Source organism: Aegilops tauschii, chromosome 2 (genome assembly GCF_002575655.3).
Source record: "Aegilops tauschii subsp. strangulata cultivar AL8/78 chromosome 2, Aet v6.0, whole genome shotgun sequence".
NCBI classification, from domain to species: domain Eukaryota; kingdom Viridiplantae; phylum Streptophyta; class Magnoliopsida; order Poales; family Poaceae; genus Aegilops; species Aegilops tauschii.
Window position 1 is genome coordinate 2,628,075 of NC_053036.3, and position 15,034 is coordinate 2,643,108.

At 45.0% G+C, this 15,034-nt stretch overlaps 1 protein-coding gene and 1 pseudogene across 1 annotated transcript; one reads left to right on the forward strand and one right to left on the reverse strand.

The window, feature by feature from the left end:
• Positions 1-9,264: 9,264 nt before the first annotated feature.
• LOC141041888 (noroxomaritidine synthase 2-like) lies at positions 9,265-10,015 on the reverse strand (annotated as a pseudogene).
• LOC123496970 (noroxomaritidine synthase 1-like) lies at positions 10,008-11,941 on the forward strand. The gene has a single exon (XM_045232407.2). The coding sequence runs from the start codon at positions 10,832-10,834 to the stop codon at positions 11,762-11,764; it is 933 nt and encodes a 310-aa protein (XP_045088342.2). The 5' UTR covers positions 10,008-10,831; the 3' UTR covers positions 11,765-11,941.
• The last annotated feature ends 3,093 nt before the right edge of the window (positions 11,942-15,034 follow it).

Below are 15,034 nucleotides of genomic sequence, written 5' to 3' on the forward strand. Positions count from 1 at the left end.
ATAGGGCAACATCTAAATTTGTTGAGACGACACCTTATGAACTGTGGTTTGGCAAGAAACCAAAGTTGTCGTTTCTTAAAGTTTGGGGCTGCGATGCTTATGTGAAAAAACTTCAACTTGATAAGCTCGAACCCAAATCGGAGAAATGTGTCTTCATAGGATACCCAAAGGAGACTGTTGGATACACCTTATATCACAGATCCGAAGGCAAAACATTCGTTGCTAAGAATGGATCCTTTCTAGAGAAGGAGTTTCTCTCGAAAGAAGTGAGTGGGAGGAAAGTAGCTAGAACTTGATGAGGTAACTGTACCTGCTCCCTTATTGGAAAATAGTTCATCACAGAAATCTGTTCCTGTGACTCCTACACCAATTAGTGAGGAAGATAATGATGATGATCATGTAACTTCACATCAAGTTACTACCGAACCTTGTAGGTCAACCAAAGAAAGATCTGCACCAGAGTGGTACGGTAAACCTGTTTTGGAGGTCATGTTACTTGACCATGACGAACCTACGAACTATGAGGAAGCGATGATGAGCCCAGATTCTGCAAAATGGCTTGAGGCCATGAAATCTGAGATGGGATCCATGTATGAGAAGAAAGTGTGGACTTTGGTTGACTTGCCCATTGATCGGCAAGCCATTGAGAATAAATGAATCTTCAAGAAGAAGACTGACGCTAACGGTAATGTTACTGTCTACAAAGCTCGACTTGTTGCGAAAGGTTTTCGACAAGTTCAAGGAGTTGACTACGATGAGACCTTCTCACCCGTAGCGATGCTTAAGTCCGTCCGAATCATGTTAGCAATTGCTGCATTTTATGATTATGAAATTTGGCAAATGGATGTAAAGACTGCGTTCCTGAATGGATTTCTGGAAGAAGAGTTGTATATAATGCAACCTGAAGGTTTTATCTATCCAAAGGATGCTAACAAAGTGTGCAAGCTCCAGCGACCCATTTATGGACTGGTGCAAGCATCTCGGAGTTGGAATAAACCCTTTGATAATGTGATCAAAGCATATGGTTTTATACAGACTTTTGGAGAAGCCTGTATTTACAAGAAAGTGAGTGCGAGCTCTGTAGCATTTCTAATATTATATGTGGATGACATATTGCTGATTGGAAATGATATAAAATTTCTGGATAGCATAAAAGGATACTTGAACAAGAGTTTTTCAATGAAAGACCTCGGTGAAGCTGCTTATATATTAGGCATCAAGATCTATAGAGATAGATCAAGACGCTTAATTGGACTTTCACAAAGCACATACCTTGATAAAGTTTTGAAGAAGTTCAAAATGGATCAAGCAAACAAAGGGTTCTTGCCTGTATTACAAAGTGTGAAGTTGAGTAAGACTCAATGCCCGACCACTGCAGAAGATAGAGAGAAAATGAAAGTTGTTCCCTATGCTTCAGCCATAGGCTCTATCATGTATGAAATGCTGTGTACCAGACCTGATGTGTGCCTTGCTATCAGTTTAGCAGGGAGGTACCAAAGTAATCCAGGAGTGGATCAGTGGACAGCGGTCAAGAACATCCTGAAATACCTGAAAAGTACTAAGGATATGTATCTCGTTTATGGAGGTGACAAAGAGCTCGTCGTAAATGGTTACGTCGATGCAAGCTTTGACACAGATCCGGATGACTCTAAGTCACAAACCAGATACGTGTTTATATTGAACGGCGGAGCTGTCAGTTGGAGCAGTTCTAAGCAAAGTGTTGTGGCTGGATCTACGTGTGAAGCGGAGTACATAGCTGCTTCGGAAGCAGCAAATGAAGGAGTTCATATCCGATCTAGGTGTCATACCTAGTGCATCGGGTCTAATAAAAATCTTTTGTCACAATACTGGTGCAATTGCCTTTGCAAAGGAATCTAGATTTCACAAAAGAACCAAGCACATCAAGAGACGCTTCAATTCCATCCACGATCAAGTCAAGGAGGGAGACATAGAGATTTGCAAGATACATACGGATCTGAATGTTGCAGACCCATTGACTAAGCCTCTCTCACGAGCAAAACATGATCAGCACCAAGACTCCGTGGGTGTTAGAATCATTACTTGTAATCAAGATTTTTGACTCTAGTGCAAGTGGGAGACTAAAGGAAATATGCCCTAGAGACAATAATAAAGTTGTTATTTATATTTCCTTATATCATGATTAATGTTTATTATTCATGCTAGAATTGTATTAACCGGAAACTTAGTACATCTGTGAATACATAGACAAACAGAGTGTCACTAGTATGCCTCTACTTAACTAGCTTGTTGAATCAAAGATGGTTATGTTTCCTAGCCATAGACATGAGTTGTCATTTGATTAACGGGATCACATCATTAGAGAATGATGTGATTGACTTGACCCATTCCGTTAGCTTAGCACTTGATCGTTTAGTATATTGCTATTGCTTTCTTCATGACTTATACATGTTCCTATGACTATGAGATTATGCAACTCCCGAATACTGGAGGAACACTTTGTGTGCTACCAAACGTCACAACGTAACTGGGTGATTATAACAGTGCTCTACAGGTGTCTCCGATGGTACTTGTTGAGTTGGCATAGATCGAGATTAGGATTTGTCACTCCGATTGTCGGAGAGGTATCTCTGGGCCCTCTCGGTAATGCACATCACTATAAGCCTTGCAAGAAATGTGACTAATGAGTTAGTTGTGGGATGATGCATTACGGAACGAGTAAAGAGAGATGCCGGTAACGAGATTGAACTAGGTATTGAGATACCGACGATCGAATATCGGGCAAGTAACATACCGATGACAAAGGGAACAACGTATGTTGTTATGCGGTTCGACCGATAAAGATCTTCATAGAATATGTGGGAGCCAATATGAACATCCAGGTTCGCTATTGGTTATTGACCAGAGACGTGTCTCAGTCATGTCTACATAGTTCTCGAACCCGTAGGGTCCGCATGCTTAACGTTCGGTGACGATCGGTATTATGAGTTTATGTGTTTTGATGTACCGAAGATAGTTCGGAGTCCTGGATGTGATCACGGACATGAGGAGGAGTCTTGCAATGGTCGAGACATAAAGATTGATATATTGGATGACTATATTCGAACACCGCAAGTGTTCCGGGTGGTTTCGTGTAAAACCAGAGTGCCGGAGGGGTTACCAGAACCCCCAGGGAGAACTAATGGGCCACATGGGCCTTAGCGGAGAGAGAGACAGAGAGAGGGCCAGCTAGGGCCACTAGTAGAAAAATGACCTAATGTGAGACACATTAGTCCCGGTTTGATTTTGGCTCGGTACTAATGGTACCATTAGTGCCGGTTCGAACGGCTATGCATTAATGCCGCTTCGTGTTGAACCTTTAGTACCGGTTCGTGCCACGAACCGGTACTAAAGGGGTGGTGGCAGGCTGGCGTCAGGCCGGGGCCCCACGATCACCTTTAGTACCGGTTCGTGGCACAAACCGGTACTAAAGGGCTAACCTTTAGTACCGGTTCGTGCCATGAACCGGGACTATAGGGCAATTTTCAAACTCTACCCCCCCCCCCCCCCCCGGTGTATCGCCATTTCAGTTTTGAAAAAATCAAAAGAAAATGATAAAAACTTCAAAAAATAAAATCCTTCGAGAGGTAGTTATATTACTACATCTACTAGTTAGGAAAATTTGAAAACTTCAATTTGGACATGTTTTGCAAAAAGTGTAGGGAAAATGTAAAACGGCTATAACTTTTGCATACGATGTCAGAAAAAAATGTATAATATATCAAAAAATCCAGCACGAAAATCCGCATACGATTTTGACTGCCTACGGCCTGTTTGCAATTTTTTAGAATCCTCAAATTCCAAAAGGAAAAAAAGATATGCTCAAATTTCAGTTTTTTGGTTAAATCTGGTCAAACTATGGTCAAACTACTTATTCAAGTAGTATTAATGTTACTACATAATTATTCAAGAATATTAGTGTTACTAAATAATTATTTCAATTTTTTGAATTTTCGTCAAATCTGGTCAAACTATAGTCAAACTGTGGTCAAACTTATTCAAAAAATATTAGTGTTACTAAATAATTACTGTTTTTTAGAAAAATAGTTTTAAACTCAAACGGTGAAACGTGTGACCTAATGCTCAAGCTAAACTGCTGAGGGTTAATAGGATTGTCAGCTTACATTTGTTAGGAAAACAACGAGTGCAGACTTGGAAAGTAGAGGGAATAGAACTCCGAAGTTAAGCGTGCTCAGGCTGGGGGAGTGCGAGGATGGGTGACCGGCCGGGAAGTTAGACGATTTGGAATGAGTGATCCACACTTGAGTAGTTAAGAGGGGTGATTAGAGACTAAATCATCAAATAATTCAGAAGATTGAAAATCGAAAAAAAATTCAAAATTTTTTTCCAAAATTTTCAGAATTTTTTTTCAATAAAAACCTTTAGTACCGGTTGGAGCGGCGACATGGGCATGGACGACGCCACTCCAAACCAGCTCGCGGAGGAGCGGCGATTGCTCCAGGCCGGCACGACTGGGAGCACGGCGACATGGGCATGGACGACGCCGCGTCGGACCACCCCTCTAGTGCCTATGACCACGCCATCCGCCATCGACGCGTGAGTAGTCGAGCCATGTAGGCAGAGAAAGAAGGTGGGTGCATGGAGGAGATCGACGAGTCGGTTGCCAGCGAATCCGCATCCACGTCCGCTTGCAACTTCGAGGGGAAGTAGAACCAGGGAGGCCGCCGCCGTTAGGGGCCCAGGAAGGCCACCACCGGCACGTCGCCAGCTTGTACAGCCGGTGACGTGCCCGGTTTCTTATTTATCTTAGACCACCCTGGGCCTGGGCATCCATCCCCTCCGACTGAAGCACCTTCTGCGCCACTCTCCGATGAGCAGCGCAGCCAGACATAGGGAAGATACGGGGAAGAATATGCTTCCGGGACTCCCAGCAGTCCTATGACGAAGGGATCTACCGCAGCCGGCCGTAGACTAGTGTACGTCGTGTATCCTTGTCGTGCCAGTGGAGCTTCGCGAGACCTACATGCACATAGTTTTAAATTTTTAGTTAAAATATTTCCAAAATGTAACCCGTTGCGTCCGGTTTGTACGAATTCCGTTATGGTTATATGAAATCCAGCCGAATTTGTATGAAATCCGGCCTGTTTGCATGAATTTCATCCGGTTGGTTTGGGTTATTGTGAAATATATGTGGCTAGATTTGGATGGCTGCCTCCGGCATCCGTGCCTGTGGACTGGTCTCCCCTGTCCGTGGAAGGATGCGGAAGGTTTTTTATGGGTTGCCGTTGGAGATGCCTAAGGGTTTACTCCACCGTATCGTCTACTTTTTTGGGTGATCGGTTAGAAATGCCCTTATGTTGTAGGCCATGCTTATTATGATCACGTATGTTTTAGGCCATACTTATTGGCTTAAGAGTGCCGGAGTGTGATGATAGATTTTCTCGTTGCAATGGACGAGTCATTTTCCTAGTTGTGCTATATATCTTCTATATGGTCCATTTTAAGCCAATAAAATTTACTCCCTTTTCAGCTGCAACTCTCAACTGTCCCGAGAGCTATGTCCTCCTCTCCCAAAAGCAGAAGTTATGTTCTTTTTCTTTGCCTAACGCCCCCTCTTCAGCACTGATCTCTTCTTCGCATCTTCTTCCTTTCCTGTCGACATTCTATCTTTTCAGGTTTCAGGATAGTTGGACCATTAGGCGTCCCGTGATCTAGTAATCAGGCGGCAGGCGGCATTAACGTTGGATGATATTTTGTCACCCTTTTTTACCAAGGCCTCCAGGTTCAGTTTGAGCATTGCGCATCGTTGAATGTTACGCACCAGAAACGCTGCCAGTCCATCAACTGCTTGGTCAATAGCTGACTTGATAAATTGAGAATGCAGTGCAAGTTTGTGCTACACTACTTAGAAACAACTGTCTGCACTACCAAATGAAACTTAGTTAACCCATGTACTAAATCAACAACACAACCTAATTATGAACTCATTTGCTTTCATGCTTCTCCAATTGAGATCTGCATGGACCATCCTTAGAAATTCCAGGTGCACAACACAGGCCCTTATAATAGGAAACTTGAGCTTATTTTCAAACATGTCAAATGAATATGGACCCAAAAACCCACAATCATTGACCATCATCCGCATAGTTTAGATAATTATCACACATACAAATTGATGAGCTAGCTTGAACTGCTCTCGGAGCTGATGTTCGGTTTCGTTCGGGTACTGGAGCTGGGGAGAGCCTACGTGTTTATCTAAAAAACAAACAGGCGAGCAATATCATAGTTAAAATGGGCACCCGGTGTGAAAAAACTCTGCCTAAATTTTCAACATCATAGTGAAAATGAGCACCAGTAAAAGAAATCAGCCATCTCCATCCCTTTATTTGTCCAGCATTGCACCATGTCGACCGATGTGTCCACGAAGGTAGGTGATGTATTGACGACGATTGTGCATCATGGCAGCCTGTCTTTTTTCATCCCCGTTACCATAACTGAGTGGGCCTACAATTTGCAGGTATAACAACATGTATAAGAATTGTGGTGGTACAGCCAAGCTCATTTTCAGAGAACAACTTCAGTGTTCAGACAGGGCTGTACGGGCGTCATGCTCGTGTGATCAGGCCACTATAGCTGTTTGTGTGACAGTGACTATATTGGTAGGGAAGAGGATGAAGGAAACATTGTTTCAGTACTAATAGTATACATTTTCAAAGATATTGAAATATTTTGATATATGGCTGAAATTGCTAATAGACTCGCCGGCGGTGTAGAACACACACACCCACTCACCGGCGGTGTAACTAAAAGGTCGCCCTAACACTAGAGAAGAGGATAACCGGCCAGTCCAACCAACTGTCCAAGGTTTGAAGTTATCAAGTCCATACACATACATGAAATGGGCCTGCATAGATCTTTTCTATTCTAATTAGCATTATTAATTCGTACTGACAATAGCAGAGATTGTTAGACATTAAATTGCGGTTGATCGGTTGTTTTGTGGACCAACATGGAGTACCTGAAATATTGGTTGAATGTATACATCTTGCGGTATCTTTCTTCTTTTGGATGAGGTTGACAGGGTAGCTAAATTATCTGCCCGAAACAATATATTTCAACACTTCCTTTTTTTAGAAAAGGAGGATGACCCCCGGCCTCTGCATCTGGGCGATGCATACGGCCACTTTATTAATTATTCTCACAAGACCTTACAAAGTCATACAACAGCAAGACTAAAGCCACCGTCTAAGCAACAACTGTCGTTACACCTATCCAATTGATGAAGGAGCGTAGATAGCCTGGGCCTAATACCAAACAGACATCGCAGCCAAACCTAAACATCTAAGACCTGAGGTCCCAACCAGGATGCCTGCCTGGTATGGGGCACCAACCAGTCCGGCGCACTCCTCAACCAGGACGCCTGCCGGGTCTAGACTCACTCCTAACAGGGCCTCACTATCGATGGAAACTTCACCTTCCATTAAAAGAATATTCCACCTACATTGAATTTGTGATCTAACTACTTGCACCAAAAATCCGAACTGTTGAAGGGGTTTGAGCAATATTTTTCAACACTCCCCCTCATCTATAGGCTGGAATCAATGTAGGCCGCATAATCTGTTTTTTTAATATTGTGTTTGCAGGATATTGAACTTAAAAACTTTTGGCTCTAATACCATATTGAAGGAGCTATTGAGAAGCTGTTAGTGCTCGTCAGGGCTTTGAGATGGCCTACAGTAGACGGAGAGGCTCATAGGGAGAAGATCCGGCATGTTGCGGCGGCAGCGGCGACGGAGCTCGATTCCAGCGACCATCTCGGAGTGAGGCAGGAGGGCGGTGAGAGCGGAGGAGGCGGCGGGGTGTCGACAGGGTTGTCGACTGAAGCAACGCCAGTGACAAAGCCGCGCGGTGTGGGGATGACATGGGCGCGGGTTGGGGGGTGGCAAAATCTTTCACTCGGCGGGTGGGCTGCCTGACTAAATTTAGGAGTCGGGGCGGCCATGATGGATAAATTATCTTCGTCTAACAGGGATAGGGGTTCGGTTAAGTATTGTTTCGAGAAGGAAACCCGATTTTTTACCTCTAACGCTTTTAGGGAATCAGTTAGAGATGATTTTACATCAGCACATGATATAACTAAATGCAAATTCATCGGGTCCATGCACGTACGTGAAGCTCCACAGGGTCGCACCAGGGCTCCCAAGTCCGGCGACCCAGGGAATCTCCAGCCTCCTCATCTCCCCTCACCGCCGTCGGGAGACGTCGCCGGGCAAAGCCCGGGTGCCGTGGGCGGCGGTTGGGGCGGTGCACGTGCACAGCTGGGTCAGATCTGGAGCTCTCGTGGGCTGCAGGTGAGGCGCTCCATGCGTGGTCAATGCTTCATGAATGCGGCAGTGCATGGACGATGGAAGGCTTGCAAGGCTATGTTGCATGCTTGCAGCCGGCCAGGGGCGTTCTAGGCTGCGATCCTACAGTTCATCCCGATCCTCATACGAGCAGGGATTGATCGTCTCGGCCACATCCTCAGTTTTATGTGTTGGATCCCTTCTACAGGATTCGGGGAGTACCTTCCTCTTCATGGCGCGGGAACCAAATCGGGGGCCATGGCCAGAAAGGTTTGGCTCGACCGTGCCTGCCACGGTTGGATGCGGTGCAGACTCCAGTGGCGGCTGCATGGCTGCACATCGGTGATGATGATCTGTGTTTTCTGCTCCTCTTCCTAGCCATGTTGGCCCCTAGGCCGATGGGATGAGCAAGACTCTCTCTGGCGAGGTGGTAGTCGATGACTGTGTGCTTTGCCATCAGTGATGCTCATGATAGTGACTGCTCCGGCGTGCGGCGGCTGCTTCGCTTCGTGACCGGACGACCTGTCCAGACGTATGAGGCTGGTTTGGGGCGCCCGGCTGTAGATGTGCTAAGTTAACAAAATCCACCCTTTGTCAAAAATGCACGCACCTGAAGCGGGCATCCATGGATCGTTGCTACTAATTAGCATGCTTAGGTCATAGTGACAACACTGGAGGTTGTTAAACATTAAATCACATTTGAATGGTTAGATGTCTACATCTTGCGACCAATCAGGGAGCGTACGTCCTTGATGGGGGCCGACGGTCTTTTTCTTCTTTTGGTGAGCTCGACAAGGTAGCTGTATTCGTAATTTTTTTAACAACACAATGAGAACTTCAGTTATTGTGGGTTGATAACTTTAAGATGTGAAAAAATTTATCGGAACATATTCAGACAAAATCTAGTTAAACAGAGTAACGCTTTAAACAAAATGACATAGACAAAGTAAAACCAATTAATATGACTCAGTTACACCCATTTACAATGATATAGTATCAAGACCATATCAAGACATCAAAGATGCACACAGCCAAAAAATTAAAAGAAAAATGAAAAAGCAAAGCTAATGGACAAGCAACAACACCATCCACGCATGTGCACACACAAGCAGTATTTTCTAGATAGCATGCACACACGCGACATTCCTCCTCTTGACAGTCACAGCGAACCCGTTCTTCATGTGGAGTATAACGGACAACTTCGGCTCCACGCTGTGCCCCGGTACGGCCTCAACGGCGAAGTTCCATAGCACGGCTGCGGCGATGGCCTTCATCTGCGTGAAGGCCACCTCCTTGCCGAGGCAGGTCCTAGGACCGGCGTTGAAGGCGATGAATTTGTAGGACGGCTCGTACCTCAGCTTCCCATCGTCGGTTACCCACCTCTCCGGCCTGAACTCCATGCAGTCCTTGCCCCACACGCCCTCCATCCTCCCCATGGAGTAGCAGTAGAGGAGTATCTTGTCGCCGGCCTTCAACTCGTGACCCCTTGGGAGCGTGTCGCCGGCTATTGCCGCCTTGTGCTAGAAGGGCACGGACGGGTAAAGCCTCAGCCACTTGCACCGCGCTGCGTGCAGGTACACCAGGCTGCTGAGCTCGCTGACGGCGAACACCACCATGTCTTCCAGCTTCTTCATGGCAGCGATCAGCACCAGCTCGTCCACGAAGGTAGGCGATGTATTGACGAGGATTGTGCATCATGGCAGCCTGTCTTTTTTCATCCCCGTTACCATAACTGAGTGGGCCTGCAATTTGCAGGTATAACAACATGTACAAGAATTGTGGTGGTACAGCCAAGCTCATTTCCTTTTCTCCCTGGACCTGGGCACCTGCCAGCCAAAAATCCCTGTCCACCTGCCCTTCTCCTTATCAAATGGGCACTAACAATGATCGCAACCAACGCGTATGGGACAGCTTGGTGGGAGTAATATGAACATCAAGGCAAAAGTATCAGGAACTAGTGGTACTCCTCATTTTATGCTAACCACCTGATACGATCATGATGTTTTGATACTGTGTGAAGCCGGAAATGCCAAAAATCTGCAAAAAAGAAAACAATGATGAAGACTATGTTGGTCTGGCTGTGTCAAAAATCAGGAAAATAAATTATGGCAAAAATCCGGCAGTAGTTCATCATTCTATGCTAACCAAGTGACATGTTCATGATGCTTTGATACTATGTGAATCCGGCAGTTCCAAAAATCTGTGAAAAAGAAAACAATGACGAGAAGTCTCCGTGTGTGATTTGTCTCCCTGATTTTCTGTCTTTAATAATGACTGAAATCTGTATAATAATTATTTGGTCAAGCAAAAGGACAATAGTAGCACCAATGGAGGATACTAACTAGTAGCACCAATGGAGGAAAAACTTACACGTGGGCATTGCTCGCTGCTAGTTTAGTACAGTACCATCAGACTTGGAGGGAACTTCTCTCTATATATGAAGCCATGCATAGCCAAGCATCTGTATTGAAGGATACGTCTAAGCATATCCCACACTACCGATAACAATGCCAATTCTGTTCTCGCAAGAGCTGCCCATCTACACACTACTAGTGCTGCTTGTTCTCCCCCTGTACTACTTGTACTCGAGGGCTAGTTGTAGATCAAATAACCCAGCAGTGCTCCCAACAAACTGGCCAATACTGCACATGCTCCCTTCCTTGGTGGCCAACCTCCATAACTTGCATGATTATTTCACCCTAGTCCTCGCTCGATCAGGCCACAGTTTCAGAGCGCACGGCCCACCCGGGACCGGGATGCGGTTGTTCGTCACACGCGATCCTGCCAACGTCCGGCACATCTTCACGACGAACTACACCAACTTCCCCAAGGGCGCAGAGTTTGCTGCAATCTTCGACATCATGAGCGGCAGCATCTTTACCATCGACGGTGAGCCAGCTCGTCGGCAGCGCACGAAAATCAAGAGCGTACTCAGCAGCCCGTGGTTGGTTGCTAGGATGGAGGCTGGCTGCCGCGACAAGGTGGAGAACAGCCTCCTCCCGTTGTTTACGCACATGGCCAGCACCGGCACCCCATTCAACGTGCAAGAACTAATGTCCAGGTTTATGTTTGACATGGCTACTATACCTCTCTTTGGCGTGGACCCTGGTCTCCTGTCCTGGGACATGCCGCCCATGGATGCCGCGGTTGCCATGGACACGATCATGGAGGTGGCCTTCTTCCGAGTCATGATGCCGTCTTCTTGTTGGAAGTTAATGAGGTGGCTAAATATTGGCACCGAGAGAATGTTGGGGAACGTAGTAATTTCAAAAAAATTCCTACGCACACGCAAAATCATGGTGATGCATAGCAACGAGAGGGGAGAGTGTTGTCCACGTACCCTCGTAGACCGAAAGCGGAAGCGTTATCACAACGCGGTTGATGTAGTCGTACGTCTTCACGATCCGACCGATCAAGTACCGAACGCACGGCACCTCTGAGTTCTACACACGTTCAGCTCGATGACGTCCCTCGAACTCCGATCCAGCCGAGTGTTGAGGGAGAGTTTCGTCAGCACGACGGCGTGGTGACGATGATGATGTTCCACCGACGCAGGGCTTCGCCTAAGCTCCGCAACGGTATTATCGAGGTGTAATATGGTGGAGGGGGGCACCGCACACGGCTAAAAGATCTCAAGGATCAATTGTTGTGTCTCTGGGGTGCCCCCCTGCCCCCGTATATAAAGGAGCAAGGGAGGAGGAGGCCGACCCTAGGAGGAGGCGCACCAAGTGTGGAGTCCTACTAGGACTCCCTATTCCTAGTAGGATTCCACCTCCCATATGGAATAGGAAAAGAGGAAGGGAAAAAGAGAAGGAAGGAAGGGGGCACCCCCTTCCCTAGTCCAATTCGGACCAGACCAAGGGGAGGGGTGCGGCCACCCTTGAGGCCCTTTTTCTTCTTTCCCGTATGGCCCAATAAGGCCCAATACGTATTCCCGTAACTCTCCGGTACTCCGAAAAATAGCCGAATCACTCGGAACCTTTCTGAAGTCCGAATATAGTCGTCCAATATATCGATCTTTACGTCTCGGCCATTTCGATCTCATCTGGGACTCCGAACTCCTTCGGTACATCAAAACTCAATAAAACTGTCATCGTAACGTTAAGCGTGCGGACCCTACGGGTTCGAGAACTATGTAGACATGACCGAGACACGTCTCCGGTCAATAATTAATAGCGGGACCTGGATGCCCATATTGGCTCCCACATATTCTACGAAGATCTTTATCGGTCAGACCGCATAACAACATACGTTGTTCCCTTTGTCACCGGTATGTTACTTGCCCGAGATTTGATCGTCAGTATCTTGATACCTAGTTCAATCTCGTTACCGGCAAGTCTCTTTACTCGTTGCGTAACACATCATCCCGCAACTAACTCATTAGTCACAATGCTTGCAAGGCTTATAGTGATGTGCATTACCGAGTGGGCCCAGAGATACCTCTCCGACAATTGGAGTGACAAATCCTAATCTCGAAATACGCCAACCCAACAAGTACCTTTGGAGACACCTGTAGAGCACCTTTATAATCACCCATTTACGTTGTGATGTTTGGTAGCACACAAAGTGTTCCTCCGGTAAACGGGAGTTGCATAATCTCATAGTCATAGGAACATGTATAAGTCATGAAGAAAGCAATAGCAACATAGCAAACGATCGAGTGCTAAGCTAACGGAATGGGTCAAGTCAATCACGCATTCTCCTAATGAGGTGATCTCGTTAATCAAATGACAACTTATGTCTATGGCTAGGAAACATAACCATCTTTGATTAACGAGCTAGTCAAGTAGAGGCATACTAGTGACACTCTGTTTGTCTATGTATTCACACATGTATTATGTTTCCAGCTAATACAATTCTAGCATGAATAATAAACATTTATCATGATATAAGGAAATAAATAATAACTTTATTATTGCCTTTAGGGCATATTTCCTTCAGTCTCCCACTTGCACTAGAGTCAATAATCTAGTTCACATCGCCATGTGATTTTAACATCAATAATTCACATCACCATGTGATTAACACCCATAGTTCACATCTCTATGTGACCAACACTCAAAGGGTTTACTAGAGTAAATAATCTAGTTCACATTGCTATGTGATTAACACCCAAAGAGTACTAAGGTGTGATCATGTTTTGATTGTGAGATAATTTTAGTCAACGGGTCTGTCACATTCAGATCCGTAAGTATTTTGCAAATTTCTATGTCTACAATGCTCTGCACGGAGCTACTCTAGCTAATTGCTCCCTCTTTCAATATGTATCTAGACCGAGACTTAGAGTCATCTAGATTTAGTGTCAAAACTTGTATCGACGTAACCCTTTACGACGAACCTTTTGTCACTTTCATAATCGAGAAACATTTCCTTATTCCACTAAGGATAATTTTGACCGCTGTCCAGTGATCTACTCCTAGATCACTATTGTACTCCCTTGCAAAAATCAGTGTAGGGTATACAATAGATCTGGTACACAGCATGGCATACTTTATAGAACCTATGGCCAAGGCATAGGGAATGACTTTCATTCTCTTTCTATCTTCTGCCGTGGTCGGGCTTTGAGTCTTACTCAATTTCACACCATGTAACAGAGGCAAGAAACTCTTTTCTTTGACTGTTCTATTTTGAACTACTTCAAAATCTTGTTAAGGTATGTACTCATTGAAAACACTTATCAAGCGTCTTGATCTATCTTTATAGATCTTGATGCTCAATATGTAAGCAGCTTCACCGAGGTCTTTCTTTGAAAAACTCCTTTCAAACACTCCTTTATGCTTTGCAGAATAATTCTACATTATTTCCGATCAACAATATGTCATTCACATATACTTATCAGAAATGTTGTAGTGCTCCCACTCACTTTCTTGTAAATACAGGCTTCACCGCAAGTCTGTATAACACTATATCCTTTGATCAACTTATCAAAGTGTATATTCCAACTCCGAGATGCTTGCACCAGTCCATAGATGGATCACTGGAGCTTGCATATTTTGTTAGAACCTTTAGGATTGAAAAAACCTTCTGGTTGCATCATATACAACTCTTCTTTAATAAATCCATTAAGGAATGCAGTTTTGTTTATCCATTTGTCATATTTCATAAAATGCGGCAATTGCTAACATGATTCAGACAGACTTAAGCATAGATACGAGTGAGAAACTCTCATCGTAGTCAACACCTTGAACTTGTCGAAAAACCTTTTTGCGACAATTCTAGCTTTGTAGATAGTAACACTACTATCAGCATCCGTCTTTCTCTTGACAATCCATTTATTCTCAATTGCTTGCCGATCATCGGGCAAGTCAACTAAAGTCCACACTTTGTTCTCATACATGGATCTCATCTCAGATTTCATGGCCTCAAGCCATTTTGCGGAATCTGGGCTCACCATCGCTTCTTCATAGTTCGTAGGTTCGTCATGGTCTAGTAACATAACCTCCAGAACAGGATTACCGTACCACTCTGGTGCGGATCTTACTCTGGTTTACCTACGAGGTTTGGTAGTAACTTGATCTGAAGTTACATGATCATCATCATTAACTTCCTCACTAATTGGTGTAGAAGTCACAGGAACAGATTTCTGAGATGAACTACTTTCCAATAAGGGAGCAGGTACAGTTACCTCATCAAGTTCTACTTTCCTCCCACTCACTTCTTTCGAGAGAAACTCCTTCTCTAGAAAGGATCCATACTAAGCAATGAATGTC

Excerpts from the sequence above, each read along its gene's own strand:
- LOC123496970 (XM_045232407.2), top strand. The coding sequence starts at position 10,832 with ATGCCAATTCTGTTCTCGCAAGAGCTGCCCATCTACACACTACTAGTG.